The sequence below is a fragment of the Sebastes umbrosus genome, chromosome 24 (assembly GCF_015220745.1).
Source record: "Sebastes umbrosus isolate fSebUmb1 chromosome 24, fSebUmb1.pri, whole genome shotgun sequence".
Taxonomy (NCBI): Eukaryota; Metazoa; Chordata; class Actinopteri; order Perciformes; family Sebastidae; genus Sebastes; species Sebastes umbrosus.
Window position 1 is genome coordinate 4,467,588 of NC_051292.1, and position 16,175 is coordinate 4,483,762.

Consider the following 16,175-nt stretch of genomic DNA (forward strand, 5'->3'; position numbering starts at 1 on the left):
CGGTCTCCTCGTGTGTGTGTCGGTGTGTGCGTGCGTTCGATTGTTTTCAGCAAAAGTGTATTTTCAAAATTGAAAAAATGTTTTGCTCTTAAAGAGCCTCCAATATCCAAACTATCAATTTGTGTTGTGAAGATGAAGGCTCCAGCGGTTTTCGGTTTTAGCTCGAAATTGAATATGAAGTGAGGTGTCGTGTCCCCCTCCTCCTCCATCCTCCTCCTCCCACAGGTGCTGAGGTTCGTTCAGGAGTGGAGCAGCCTGGCAGCCATGAAGCAGAAACTGCTCCGTCGCAGCGACCTCCTCTTCCACAGCCCCACTTTGGGCCTGCAGCAGCTGGCCGCCGCCCAGCGCCCTCACTCCAGCACAAACAGGTCAGCTTCTAGCTGGGGATGTGTTCTTGAAGGAAACATTACGCTTCTTTGACTTTCAGATACTTCGCTTACCTTCGCTCCCTAGAACAGCAATTGGTTATCGTACCATAGCAACCGTAACTATGTAAAGAGTCTGGATGCATTTTTGGGGAGGTTGAGTCAGCAATGGGTTTTTTTTCCAAGGATGGTGAAGGCATGACCGGCCTGACACTGCCTCTGATTGGCTTACCCTGATATCCTCATGCCTAAACCTAACCAATGAAGGCAACGAGTGCTAGCCAATCAGAGGCAGAGTAGGGCGGGTCATGACTTCCAGTGAGTTCACGTCCCATACTCATACTAATCTAGTATACATCCAGGCATTTCTCACGTACACAAAATGTATTTATTTTTTATTTTATTGATATTTTTGCAGGGACAATTAAAGTTATTTGCACCAGAATTAGTATCTGTTGTCACATACTATGCTGTCGGAACGCACTAAATACTAAATTTTACATTATATTTACCATGCAATTTCGAACAGAACTGGTGTTTTCAACCAATCTAATTACTAAACTAGATACAGCCTAGCAACAGTCGTCAATTAAGGGGACAAAATCGATGGTTGCCAGCTCGAAACTGCTTCTGTTTAACTCCAAAAATGGTGAAAATGTAAGTAAATCTTCCCGTTATCAGTGTAAATACATCTGTAAATGTAACAAGGGAACAAATATGTCTTCCCCCCTGAGCTGAGCTGATCAGAAAGAAGTCATTTTAAAATAGTGGAAGCAGTGAAATGAATTATGTGTTGCGCTATGTCAGAAACCAGAAAGCAATGTGTGAGATTTCACAGAGAAACCAGCCGATTTGTAAATACTAACTGCCCCCGGGCGTCATGGTAGGCTTGCATAGTATGTGTGTGTGTGTGTGTGTGTGTGTGTGGGTGTATCAAAGGGTGTCAGCTGAGGCATAAGAGAGGATGGGATGAACGCTGTGCATGTGTACATGTGTGTTTTTTGACAAACAAGCATTGTTGCTGGCACACTAATTACAGCTGGCGTGGATCGAGGCAGGGAGAGTTTGCCAATTACAGGGTAGACTCGTGTACGTGTGTGTGTGTGTGTGTGTGTGTGTGTGTGTGTGTGTGTGTGTGTGTAAGTGTTTCTCAACCGGGGAACGTGTTTGGGTGCATGAACCTAATCAAGGTGTGAGTAGGAGGCAATTGGCCCGGCTTGATTTGATACCTGTTTGATTTATTCACTAATCAGAACCAATCAAGCTCCAGCTTCGGCTCAGCGGGGCGATCGCGGCTCACCTTCCCAGCTCCGAGACGCTCGGCTTTCAGCGACTTCAAACTTAATGCGCTTTGGCTGAGGTTTCCACCGCCGTGGATGTCTTCGTCACAAGCCACTCATTGTGATTTACAGCGATTTTAGAAGAGTTGAGAGGGTTTTAATCGGGTTTGCATCCTGCCTAAGTGTGCTCCATTGCTTAGATTACTGCAAACATTAGCTATAAACCGTTTATTGCTTCTATAATACGCCCGTAGAAATAGAATAGGAGTAGAACGGACATTCCCAGGATGGTCAGAGCAGCAGCCATTGCAATTGCGTATAAACTTCCGTATAAACTAAACCGACTTACGGCAAGTTGCGGACCCACTGAGGTGAGGTTTTGCACCGACTAAACTTGTCAAAACGTAGGAAAGCACATTGCTGTCTCCAGATGTTGTCACCATGACAACTAACAACATCGACATTTCTTTTATCCATTAACGCGGAAACAGTTCAATGTCCGTTCTACTCCTATTCTATTTCTATGAATACGTTATAATAATAAAATAACAATGCACAAGAATTTTCATGTATGTATGCGTGCTAATTTCCTTCATATTGGTAGCTAATCAATTTGGTTGCTAGGGAACACACGTAAGTAGCGGTGGTTAGTAACGCTTCGTCCGAAATCGCATACTCTACCCTACATACTCAATACGTGTACTATAGTTCAACATACTTATGTGTGATTAAACAGTAGTATGCATCTTTTCAGACGAACTGAGCAGTAATTTACGTCGTCACCTACTGAGAGCCTCTTTGCCGATTGGAGACGTGTAACCATGGTAACCCGTGCCAACCACATGTAACCAAAACAACTGTTTGTGAGAATCAAAGTCTGAATTATTACAGTTAAATTGAAGTGTTATTAACATTACAGAGCTGTCTGTCAACGTCTGATATGAATGTTGTCATCACTACCGCATTGCATTTTTGGATATTAATGCCGCCGTAGTGTCCAGCGTTGCATACTGTCATATTTCACAGGGAATAGTATGCAATTTGCGTACTATTGGTTTCATAATAATACTGTTTTAGTTAACGATTTCATGTTTTTATTAATCATTGTCCAGGAAAAATCACTCAGACAATAATAACTATTGACCAACTGAACACTATAGTATTAAAATAAGACTGTTAAATTCAAATTAAAATGCACAGGAGGACCATTTTTACGTAATTGGAGAAAGATACCTACACAGTAAGCATACACAAATCATTGGATGATATTATTTTCCCAGATTGCCAGAAGGAAAAAAACAATCCCATTGGATAGTGAAACTTTATATTGTAATGTGTGGATAATAACATTAATTCAGAAATCATATGCTATAGCGCAGTATCTAAAAAGATGGAAAATGGATAAGTAACCAGAACATTCGGCTGAATATGTAGAGCCCTTTCTGACATCATGTCACTATGGCAGCTAATATTACAGCGATTCAATATCGCACTTCCATTAAGTTTGGGGACTGAGAAACAGACTCCGCAGAGGACCGTGATATACTGACTTTAACCCCAAGAATAAGTCACACCGCCAAAAAAAAAAATACCACTCAATCCTACACCTCCCATTATGCAACTTTATAGCGTCTTTCATTAGACACTCCCTGCCTGATAAACACCCACATCTTTCAAACTCCACACCTCCGGTTTGTAACACCGGCTCGCTGCTATAAATTTGAAGTCTCAAGCCGATACTGAGAAAAGACAGAGTTATTTTCTCAGACTTGACAAAGCTCCTCCAGAGCCACTGAAGACGTTATACAACTGCTTTCACCTGCTGAACTTTAGGAGTAAAAATCACCACTTTAAAGTTTTAAGATTTTCATTACATTAGAGCCCGTTTGCGACACTATTTATGACCGGCCTTTTTTATTTGCATGTATTTGCATTCTATAATTACCTCTCTATGAAGTAGGTTTAATTGTTACTGGCGGAGTCCGCCTTCCCTGTGCAGGACTCAAGTGGCCACAGGTGTGTCCTAATCAACCAGGACTGAAATTTTAAAGTCAAGATGAAATGAAAATGCATTTTTAACCTTTTTAGATAACATCTCTTGTCATATTGTGCACATATTTAACAATATATGCAAACAGGTTATGCATTTAATTTCCAACAAACCAGCTTGGAATTTCCTCCATCCAACATTGAATAGACTGTTTCTGTACCACCTATGTCTGTCTGAGGCCAGTGGAGGAGAGCAGCCATCAATCAAAGCAGCTTCAGCTGAAGCAGACCGGAGCATTAGCTCGTTAGTTTGATTTCACACAGCTGTGCAGGGTCTGGCCTCAGTGCTGAACCGCAGGCCGGTCTGGGAGGAGCCAGCTCTGCGGGTCTGCAGGTACGCCGTCAGCAACCGGCTGCCGCCGCAGGCCTGCAGCAGCACTCCTGCAGCTGTGCATCAAATACCTACCAGCAGAAAGCCATGTCCAGATAATCCACTGTAGCTGTGGCTAAGTTATCCTGAAAGGCATAGTCTGACATTTTTGGAAATACACATTTGCTTTCTTGCTGGGAGTTAGATGAGAAGATTGACACCACTGTCATGTCTGTACAGTAAATATGAAGCTACCACCAGCAGCCAAACAGTTACCAAGCAACCAGCGGAGACTCTACTGCTCTCGGCAAAGTTATAGTCTGGTACATACTGTAAGGAAGTGGTATCAATCTTCTCGTCTGACTCTGGCAAGGAAATGTATTTCTCAAAATGTCAAACTGTTCCTTTAAAGGTGCCCTGCGGAGTTGTTTACATTTAGTGTTTCACACCTAAATGCATTGTGTGTATCCTTGAGCAACGTGTCTGTCAGTGGGATAGCGTGAAACCCGCAGGAATGTGTATTGCTGTTTGTATCGCGCATGTTCATGATATAAACATAGACCGTTTATAAGAAGTGGATGTAGTCACCGTGATGTGGACTACCGTTTTTAAGCCGTTTTTAAGCCTTGAGCTCGTCATTTTGGCCCTCGCCATCTTGGTTGTGGGCTGTCGGCGTCTTGAATTTTAGACTTTGCCATCTTGTTTTTTTACCCTCGCCATCATGGGTTTATGGCCCTTGCCATCTTGATTTTTGGCCCTTACCATCTTGGGTTTATGGCCCTTGCCATCTTGATTTTTGGCCCTGAACATCTTGGTTTTTGGCCATTGCTATCTTGGTTTTTGACCCTTAACATCTTGATTTTTTGGCCCTTAACATCTTGGTTTATGGCCATTGCTATCTTGGTTTTTGACCCTTAACATCTTGGGTTTTTGGCCATTGCCATCTTGATTTTTGCCCGTCACCATCTTCGTTTTAGTGCATCACCATCTTGGTTTTTGGCTGTTGCCATCTTAGATTTTGCCGTTGCAATATAGGGACTCTCTGGTGTAACCACTGCTCCATAGCGCTACTAGTGGTCAAACACTTGTAGTGTAAAACATATAATGCATAAGGAAGCAGCAGCAGTCACTTGAGTGTACAGAATTAATGTCCAGCTGCATAAAAACATGCAAACACACACCCACACATGCACACTCTCCCAGAAGCGCCGTTGGACTCCAGTTTAGTGTAAGGTATCTCGTTTCATCCCTCCTCTGTGCTGGGACTGTTTGAAGCAGAGGAGGCTGGTGTGTTTGATGGAGACTTACCTTCTTCCTCATCTCCCCTCAGCTTCCAGAGAAACTTCTCCTCTTTGATGTGTCTCCCTCCTCCACTTTCTGCCTCCTGTCATCCATCTTTCCTTTATTTTTTTTTCTCCCCCTGCTACCTTCTTTCCATCTTCCTCCCAAAAGAAAGTATTCGGTCCAGATGGAGGTGGTGGAAATGCATAAAAAATGTCACTGCAGGACCAAGGAGAAATACTAACAGCATCCTGTTTAAATAGCAGGGTGTTTCATGGATGCTCGTGTTTTATTAGTAATCAGGGGAACAGAAACACATCATGTAAGCATTCAGGTAGAATTAAATAACCCGTTCATATATATATTTTTCTACATGTGTTATAGGTCTGGGAGTCGTTCCAATTATTGATTTTATTTCAAAAGTGCTGCTGTTCATGTTTCATCAAACCAAAGTTCGAGAATTGACAAAGCCGTCAGAACAAATGTTTCTAAAAACACAACATTAATTATCGATCTACGTAACAATTAGCGAACGGCTTCATCGGCCGAGTTGATTGACTGTGAAACAGCCGTAGCACAGAGGCTGCCTTCCGTCTCTCCATCCATCTTTTCTTACCTCACCCCTGTTTTTTAAAGCTGCCGTTTTACTTTGGCTCCATTACTAGTACCACCATGTATTTGTCCAAGCAGCAGATTGTTGGTTTGCATCACTGAACGTAATCCATTTCTTTCTAATCGATACAACAGAAACCTTTTCTGTGGATTCCACCTTGACTCAATGTGAAAAAAAGAACTTGGAAACACTTACTAAAAGAGTCCTCTTTATTAAACCAATGCATATTGTCACATGGCCCAGTGGATATAAGGATGGACAACATGACAGCTCCACAAACGTGAAGCCAAAACATCTTGATCGCCCCCTGGTGGCTGGTTGCAGTATAGGTCAAAAAACCCCAAACTAAAAAGTCAAATTACACGTCAAATAAATTTTTCCTAAAGATGGTTTCTGTCATTTTAGGTAGTTCTTATCACGCCGATGTATGCTCAAGTGTTCATTTTTCTTATAGGTTTGGTTTTAATTAGTTATTTGATGCTATAAAAAGGGGGTGGGACATCATGATTGACAGCTGTGAGATGCAACTTTAACTTTCCATAACCGTCATGAGTCTCTGTAATAAAATATGCTAATTTGATCATAGATATATAGAGATATTATGGTTAGTTGTTGTGTCTTTTCTAGCCAAACAGCTACCGTGGTGCTAATGTAGCAGCTAGGTGGCTCACACTTGCAAGCTGCAGCCGTGCTCCGCTTGTGATTGGCTCGGGCGGGTGTGTGGGCGGGACCTCGATACCGCGGCTCCAGCTCCCCCCAATCAATAGTGCGCAGACTCTGGCTCCAAATGACGTCAAAAATGCAGCCTTTACATACTCTACAAGAAGGCTTTGTCAGTTATCCAATGAGAACGAGACACATGCTGCACCTCTAACACAGAAACTTCAAAATAAAAGTATGCAAACAGCAAAAATCATCACATAGCCACAAAATATCATCTTAAAACCTAAACGATAGAATGGTTAGAATAATTAGTAGCTGGTTCTGTGTCTTTGAGCGAAACACTGAGTCTCTACCAGCTGCAGGACCGGTGTTTAGTAGCGATGCCTGATCTTTGACCTCCCTGTAGAGAAGGACAGAGAAAGGATAATTGCTCTACGAGGACCATTAGAGTGTTGTATCATCCCTCCATGGAAAGCCTTGATGTTACCTGGGGACGTTTGTTGATTGGTCACTTTTCTCTCAAGACCACAGCAATTTTCTTCCACCCTACAACAAACAAGTCAGAGATTTCTTTTCCCACCCTACCGACTCCTCCTCTCCTTGTATTTCCTGTCAACTCGTGACACCCCCGGGGTCATTTTAATCCTGTCCAGATTGACATGCAGTGTTTCAACGCAATTTTCGACTTGCACACCTAGCATCTGTATTACAAGGGGCCATAAAAACCAGTGGCGTGGTTGATGGATTAGATTAGATGATTGACGATCCCTGTGGGGAAATTAGATTGCTGCTGCAGCAATAGTGATAGGATTCAGCAGGGGAAGAGGACAAACAGACTATAAGCACACAAACAGAATTGAAAATAAGCAATGAAAGTTGTGCGTTTATGCACAGTTTGGTGCCAAGAAAAATATAAGCATGCATCTGGCAGGGCTGTTTGTAGAGTTCTGTGGGTGTCGGTGTGTGTTACGTTCACGTGGGTGAGTCCCAGGATTACCGCAGTCCCGACCAGATGACTAAGATTACGGATATGCTTTAGCAACATCAAATTGCCTATCTTACCTGGTACTAATGCTGCCTAGAGAGAGTTTGGGAGTCTATCTTCTTGCACCTCCTCCCCCATACTCTACATGGGAATCAGCTCTCTGGTTATATAAATCCTCCGTTCCTTCACAGACCCATTTATCCCCAAAACATTCAGGTTGTTTCGCAAAATACTATAATTTTCTCCAAAAAAATCTTAAGTAAAAGCTAAAATGTTAAGCAAAAGCTAACATTGCAGTGACGAGATACTAAAATATTTGTTAATTTAGCAAGATTATAGTCTCTTTGCATCACTAAAAAACATTTTTTCGTGTATCTTACCTGCTAACGCTGTCCAGAGAGTCTTCTTGCACCTACTCCCCCATGCTCTACATGTGAATCAGCTCTCTTAAAGCTCTCTGGTTATATAAATCCTCCCATTTATCCCATTTTCACAGGTACCTGAGTAAAGACGAGGTGGCCCAGGCCTCCCTGAGCAAGGCCCAGCAGGAGGGAGGCAGCGTCCGACTGATCACCAAGGAGAACTTCTTCACAAAGAGGAGGTCTGCCACTCTGCTAACTCCACCGGCTTCAGAGAGGTAGGTGAAAGGGCGGATATGTGGGTGGATTTTCACAGCAGGAGAGGTCAAGCTGTCCTTAGGTCTTGGAAAAAAATAACATCCTCTAGGCTCAACGTGTTACAGTATAAAATCTTAGATTTCAAAATCAGCTGTGTTTGTTTACTCGTTTGGTTTATTCAGATTTAACTGATCATGTCCAGCCGTGTTTGTGGTTTTTTAACGACGAGGTTTCACGGAAGGTGGTTTGTGTTCGTCACGTGGCTTCGTCTTTGGGGTTCGGTGTATTTTCATTTTCCTTCCCTTTAGCTGTCTCCATGGAGATCTGCGTGTGCCTTGTGAGAGAGGCACAAAGGCCTGCTGAGCGTGTTAGTACAGTAAATATAGACCATAATACAATCTACTGGGTGAGATGCAACCAGCTCGCCCCCCCGGGAGGCGATGTCACTATGGAAACATGCCTCAAACACACACTCTTTCTCATATTTACACAGCAAATGTTGGTGTATACTAAATGTCTGTGATATACAATGATGTGTTTTAAAGGGGGCCATGTGAGATCTGTGTTTGTGTACACAATACAGCTTTGTGCAGCTTCAGGAATACAAAAGTATCTCTGAAAATATAAAAAGGTTACAAGCTAATATTGCTGTCGAGCTAACATGATAACAAGAAAAATAAGAACATGAAAAAAATAATAATTTGATTTGATTGAAAAAATATATATCAAAAGCTAGCGTCCTCTAACATAAAAAATAAAAACATAAAAAAATAATATAGCAAGACTGTAATTAAAAAAAAAATGCTTAGAGTAGCAAAAACTAGTATGTTGTTTAGAGAAATACTATAATTTTCTCTAAAAAAGTGTAAAGCAAAAATTAAAATGTTTTGCAAAAGCTTACATTTCTGTTTAACTAACATACTAACAACATTAAAAAAATAATTTTATGATATATTTTCAAATATATATACTAAAAGCTAGCATGTTGTTTACATAAAAAGATATAGCAAGACTAATTTTCTAAAAACAAATTATTAGCAAAAACCAACATGTTGTTAATCAAAATACTATAAATTTTACAAAACAATTTTTTTTTTTAAACAGAGTTTATTTATACATTTTGCTAATACAACTCTTACAATCCATTGCACAAACATGTTTGGACTGGTATATATCCCACCCACCCCCCACCCCTACCCATGACAATACCCAGAGGGCACTCAAAAAAAAAAAAAAAAAGTGTACAAAAATGAATATAAATAAATAGATAAAAATAAATAAATAAAAATAAATAAATAATAATAAATAAGTTTATTTATTTACAAAACAAAAAGCACCTTTAAGCAAAAGCTACATTGCCGTCCAAGTTAACACGCTAATAAAAATAATTTTATAATGTAGCAAGACTGTAGCGTTCTCTTCATCACTGAGAAACTGTTTTTAGCATTTTGTATTTCATAAACTATAAGCCAATATTGATTTGTATCCAAAGTTTAATTTCTTTGTTCCTATTTTTAGCTACATCATTAGACTACTGTCCAGCGTGTCTGTCGTTTACATTTATTGGTTGTGACTGAGGTGTATTTTTCCAGCTATACCACGTCAACCCAATGTAATAAAAATGTATAAAATAGATTCTTCCTCCTGTTTAACAGCGAGCATTCGCTCCGCTGATTGACAGCCGGACTCGCCAGCGTCAGATGTTGTTCCTCTCTTTGGTTTCCTTTGGTATAAAGCACCAGAGATCAGCTCGCTGGTAAACATTAGCAGGCTGTGCGCTGTTTGCTGAAGGCATGTTGCGTGATTTCTGGGGTTTAAAGCACGAGTTACCTCACGCTGTGAAGTAGAGCTGCCAACATGCTCACTTGCTTTGTGCATATATGAATTTAAATGACCTTGAAGCTAAATGTAAAGTATGATTTAATAACATTACTGCAACAATTCTTATATGTTTTTCATTCAGTTACTAAGAAGCCATGCATTTCTGGGTTGCATTTTTTTTTTTCTAAAGTGCCATATTTTCACCATTCTCAGATTGGGCACACCAGTAGAAGGTCTATTTCTGTCTCCCTTTCATCCACTAGATGTTGCTGGCACAGCATTTGTCTCTTGGTACTTCCAATTTTTGGTATCTTCTCAACTTTGAAGCAGCAAGGTTCCTTTTTTAGAGTGTTTTTTTTCCTCTTCTTCTCCATTTCAATGATTAAATCTCACTCTGTAGTTGCTCTGTCTCTCTGGCTCTTTGTTCCTCTCTCTGTCTGTCTGAATTGTAAACCGCGGGGAAAGAGAATTTAGTCCATCTGTCCCCTCCAACGTGGCTCTAGCACCCTGCTGGGACAACATGGCAAACGCCCAAACTCGCTGTCCTCTGCCAAAAGGACGGGCGCACGCACATACACATACTTGAAAACGCTCTGCACATGCATCAGCATGTATATATGCACACATACCAGCCATATGTCCACCGACTCTGCATCTGCAGCGCACAAAGCAAGCAGATATGTTTTATGAATATATATTGAATTAGGTTTGCTGTTCTGCTGATGTTGAAAGAAGTGAGCTTTACAATGAACACACTGTTGGCTTACAGACTGATGTCAGTCACAGGGGTCAAGGTAACTTCTCTTTGAAGTTTACCGAGCAAAGGGATGAAAATCGGCAGCATCCATGCCGCCTGAAATCAAAAAGATATGAAGAATAGATTGCATAAATAGATGGAATCCGTTTATTTAGCGTCTGACATTGGAAAATGGTTCTGAATACTGTCATTTTATCATTTCTCGTCAATACCTTGAAGTATTTACCCAGCCTTCGGTCGGCTAAGTTCACATTTCATCGAATTAATGTTAATTATCTCAGCGTTGCATTCCTTAGAGAAAAACTGTGAAGCATTTAGGAGGATATATTGGCAGAAATTAAATATAATATTAATAAGTATGTATTCTTTAGTGTATAATCAAACAAAATGCTGTAAAAAAATGTATATCAAAAGCATGTTATTTAGCAAAAGACTATAGTTTTGCCTAAAAAGTGTTTAACAAAAGCCAGCATTGCTGTCTAGCTAACATGCCATAAACATGAAAAAAATAATTTGATGATATATTTAAAAAACAAACAAAAAAAACATAATTTTAGAGATAAAAAATGAAAATAAAACCTGAAATAAGAATGTTTTCTTTAGCTTAGAATGAGGTATATAGGATAGGATAGGATAGCACTTTATTTATCCCCGTGGGGAAATTGCAGTTGCACAGCAGCACAGATTGTAACAGAAGAAGTAAGTACATTAAATAAGACAGGGCATACAATAAATAAGAGAAAAAAATACCCAAGCGATAAGAACACTAGTAAAAGTTATATATTAAAAAAGGGAAAAAATATGTGTATTATAAATTATGTGCAGTAGCAGTAGTGCAAACATTATATTCACGCGGACAAGACAAACAAAGACAGTGCAAAAATAGTTCTCCTACACTCTTGGCACACGGGAGAAGTTTCAGTTGGTTGCAATCTGCAACCACACAGCTAGATGGCACCAGATTCTACACGCTGCACCTTTAACATATTTTATGCTAAAGTATACTGGACAGAGCTATTATAGATTTATTTTATTTGATTAAAAACAGGCTTTTATGTCTAAATATTCATGTTTCGCAAGTATCTTTTATCATATTTTACTCTGTCTAATTGTTTCTCTCACGTCACGTTTAGATGTTGTTTGCTGTCAATGCAAACTTCTAATTCTATCGGTACAATAACAGACGCATGACACTATTTTTAAAGCAGTAAACGAATGAACTCCTTCGTAAATGTTATAGATTTCTTTCTCTATCTGTGTCTCTGCAGCCCGGGCACTGAGTCCTGTAAGACTGCGGAGGAGATGCCGTCATCAGAGTCCGGCTACCTGCAGGCAGTGGACAGTGAGGGTGTCCCTCTCTGTCTGTCCTGCCAGAAGGCCTGCTCTACCACCGGTGGGGCCTGGGACACTCGCTTCTGCAGCCACAGGTATAAAGACTCCTTCTGAAGGCTAAATATTAGCAAAATTAACTCTCAAATGTATGCGATATCTGGATTCTGGCACCCAACAACACAGCAAGATGACATTTTAGATGTGTAACTTTAGCCCACTGCCAGTGTTAGCCTCCAGTCTTTCCTTTGTTTTGCCTCCAGCAAACACCATGACGTAATCATGACGTCTAGAGACACTACCTACATACAGTTTAGGAGCTATATGCATGTGGCTTTAGATGCACGTGAGTTATCATGGTCTGGATCCTCCAGGTCTGTAAAGAGCTGCACAAAAGCTCGTCGTGTCAAATAGCAGCTGCAGGTACATCATAGCATCCCTTTCTCGGAGCACCAGATGGGTGGGGCTTACCGCTCTGGGACCATCCAGGCCGTCTTCGGTAAGATATATCAATCAAAGAAAAGCATATTAAATTAACTTTCAAATAGTTTTTGTGTGTGTGATTGCTTAAACTTCCCAGCACTGATTGTCCTCCGTGCCAAAGCCCACCCATCTGGCACCTAAAAATTCAATTAGACTCCGAGCTTTAAGAGTTTTCGTGCAAAACAAACTGTTGACTTCACCTTGTTGCTTTACCGTCTTTGCTTTGTAGAAGCAATACAGTTTTCTCATGACTAGAATAGATGGCTGTTCCCAAATTAGACAGCAAATCATTTCCTGTTAGAATCCACAGGCTTTTGACACAAATATTATTTTCAATGGAAAGTGGAAAAATTCTCCTTATTCAGCCTCTGCAATGTCCTGCCGTCCCTGAGCGACGCTGCTCATTCACACGGTACCTCTGAATAAGACCGCCAACTACATTTCTATAGCTGAAAATATGTCTTTGCGTCCCTTTAGTCTTACCACCCTATTTAAAGTAGAAATTCAATTTCCGCAAGTGGTTTTCAAGAGCCGATTTCAGGTCATTGAGTCAAGGTGAGATCCTTCGCTCCTCTATACCTGGATTTGATCAAACTTCACACAATGTGCTCCTTTCAGCTGAGTCATAACTACAGGAGAAAAAACACAATCACGACTTTCTTCAGTTTCTGAAAATAAGGAATTTCAGCCAAAAAGATTTATTTATGTTCCGCCCCCGCCCCCCCTCCCCCACCACCACCACCACCTATAGGTGCCAGGAGGAGTTCCAGTTGCGCTCCAGCCAGACGTACATGCGCTCGCGGGTGCTGGAGACGGAGCAGGGCGTCTGTCAGCAATGCGGCCTCAACGCCCACGACCTGTTCCTGAAGGTCCGCGACGCCCCACCCCCGCAGCGCAAGGACATGCTGGAGAACACTTGGCTCGCGCAGCTGTCACTCAAACAGGTCAGACACCGAAGCAGAGGAAGACAGTTTTAATATTTTATATTCTTATATTTCAATGGAAGCCAGATATAAGTCAATTGGCAGCGTTTTATTCGTGCAAATTAACCAAAACATTACTGGGACGGCAAACCTTATTACTCCTTTCAACCAGATCAACTAATTCAATTCTAACCTTTCACAATAAAAGCCCTAAACATATAATATCCGAGTATTTCGCATTTTCGTGTGGTTTATTCATCACACCCTCCGTGTGTAAAGGCCTTAATACTGAAGGAAGAAATATTCACTTGCGAATATTATATGTCTTGGGCTTTTATTGTGAAAGGGAAGAACGGAATGAGTGGAGCTCAACGTTGAAAGGACTAATAAAGTTTGCCGTCTTGGTTCAAACTACGGAGCCTCTGTGTTGTTGTTTCATAAATATAGACGCAACTCAACTTGTTCCGCACAACGTGATTGGTTGATGCTTTTATTCGTTGTGGGAAAGCTACGTACGTCTCGCTTTTTCACCGTGTAATACTCACGTTCAATGTGACTCATGACAAAAACAACAGTTGACGTGCGAATTAATCGCACCAAAAAAAACGCTGCCGGTGTAGAAACACTAAAATATACACATTAACCTCCCATCAGTCTCCTGATGTGAGCTACATACCTCACAAGGAAAGACATTTCTTGCCTACCGTGTTTGTGTAAGTGCAAAAATAAAAGCACCCTGTACTCTCCATCCCACCCACCTACACACACACACACACACACACACACACACACACACACACACACACAGGTTGATCTGCACTCCAAGGGGCCAGCTCCCAGTAAATGGATTGCTGGGCCCATTGATTTTTTTTCCCAGTGCCAGGCCTCGACCAGTAAGCCTGTTTGATTTGGTTGGCTGTTATCCTGCAAAGCCAGCCCCCCCCCCCCACATCCTCACACGCACACGCACACACACACACACACCTCTTCCCAGTGCCGCCGGCAGCAGCATCAGCGCCGATCGATGCACCGAGCTTTAGAGGAAACAAACTCAGCCACATGATAAGACGCCGCAGCGGTGGAGGAGCCTCGAGATTATAGGCTCATTCTTTGGTTCATACTGGGGGGTGCTGGTGTGTGTGTGTGTGTGTGTGTACATGGGTCTTTATGTGTACCTTGGGGTGTCTTTCGGTGTGTGTGTGTGTGTATGTGTTTAACAGCCATGTGTGTGTTGGTATTTTCTGTATTTATTATGGCCTTTAGGTGTCAGCAGAATTTAGCACTGTGTAGTAGTAGAGGTCTGGTGTAGCTAGGTGCATGGTTTTGGCACAAAAGCATGTTCAATTGACTGGAGAGTGTGTGTGTGAGTGTGTGTGTGTCAGACACGTGAACTCTGCCCCTGTGAGCAGGCCTGTTCTTTAAATCTGTTGGGATCAATTCCAGCTCGCTGCCTTAATGTCGGCGGAGTAGCACTCAAAGCAGGAAAATGGATTTTTCGCCCTGAACTCTTCCCCATCAGGCTTCTCTCTTTCTCTCTTTCTAATTCTCTCAATCATCTTCTGCTCCTCCACTTGCTTAGCTCTTGTATTCCCTCTCTCTTAAGTCTGCACTTGTTTTTTCTATTTCTGTCTTTTCAGAATAAAACACCAGCAACATACTGGTTCAGCCTTCCAGGTCGTTTTATTCCCAGTGTCTCCTCGCGGCTTCACTGGAGCTCAGTAATAATCCAGCTCCTAGGACAGTCCAACCATTAGCTGTCTATATATAGTATATACGCTGTTGCACCTGCCTGTGATTAGAACAGATTTAATAAGTGAATTATAAATGAGAAGCTTTATTTAGATTTCATACATTCTCAGTAAGCTATTTAGGTCATTTGTGCTGAAACAATTTGCTCATTAATCAATCAACGGAAGTCATTTATCAAAGTACTGGTATCATATGAAACTACAAAACCTAAAGAATCCATTGGTACCAACCATGTCATACTAGTATGTTAGGAAGGAGGTTAAATAATGCTCCAAACTTGAGCTACATTTTGGCGAGGAAAGAACTGTCATGGCCATTTTCAAAGGGGTTCCTTGACCTCTGACCTCAAGATATGTGAATGTAAATGGGTTCTATGGGTACCCACGAGTCTCCCCTTTACAGACATGCCCACTTTATGATAATCACATGCAGTTTGGGTCAAGTCATAGTCAAGTCAGCACACTGACACACTGACAGCTGTTGTTGCCTGTTGGGCTGCAGTTTGTTATGATTTGAGCATATTATTTTATGCTAAATGCAGTACCTGTGAGGGTTTCTGGACAATATCTGTCATTGTTTTGTGTTGTTAGTTGATTTCTTATAATAAATATATACATATATTTGCATAAAGCAGCATATTTGCCCACTCCCATGTTGATAAGAGGATTAAATACTTGACAAATCTCACTTTAAGGTACATTTTGAACAGATAAAAATGTGATTAATCACGATTGACAACCCTTATTTTAAGTACATAACGTCATTAGACGTACATTAAAATACTACAATATACACTACATCTTTAGTAACATCGTGCGTTCACAGGTAATGCTCACCATGTTCATCATCTTAGACACTGGTTTCTTGGTTTCATGGTTTTCACAGTGTGATGTTTACATGTATTATTACGTTACCAGTTATTACGAAGCCGTTAACATCTTAAACGTATT

The 16,175-nt window shown here is 41.2% G+C and overlaps 1 protein-coding gene across 3 annotated transcripts in view; it reads left to right on the forward strand.

Annotated features, from left to right (window-relative positions):
* The window catches only part of zranb3 (zinc finger, RAN-binding domain containing 3), a 101,272-nt gene that overhangs the window by 63,514 nt on the left and 21,583 nt on the right, over nt 1-16,175 (forward strand). For 2 of the 3 annotated variants that reach the window (XM_037761652.1, XM_037761651.1), the window contains exons 17-20: nt 226-368; nt 8,043-8,183; nt 12,010-12,168; nt 13,305-13,497. In XM_037761652.1, the coding sequence (XP_037617580.1) occupies nt 226-368; nt 8,043-8,183; nt 12,010-12,168; nt 13,305-13,497 (636 nt within the window). The remainder of the gene's footprint in view (nt 1-225; nt 369-8,042; nt 8,184-12,009; nt 12,169-13,304; nt 13,498-16,175) is intronic. The other variant, XM_037761653.1, reaches the window with a different exon arrangement.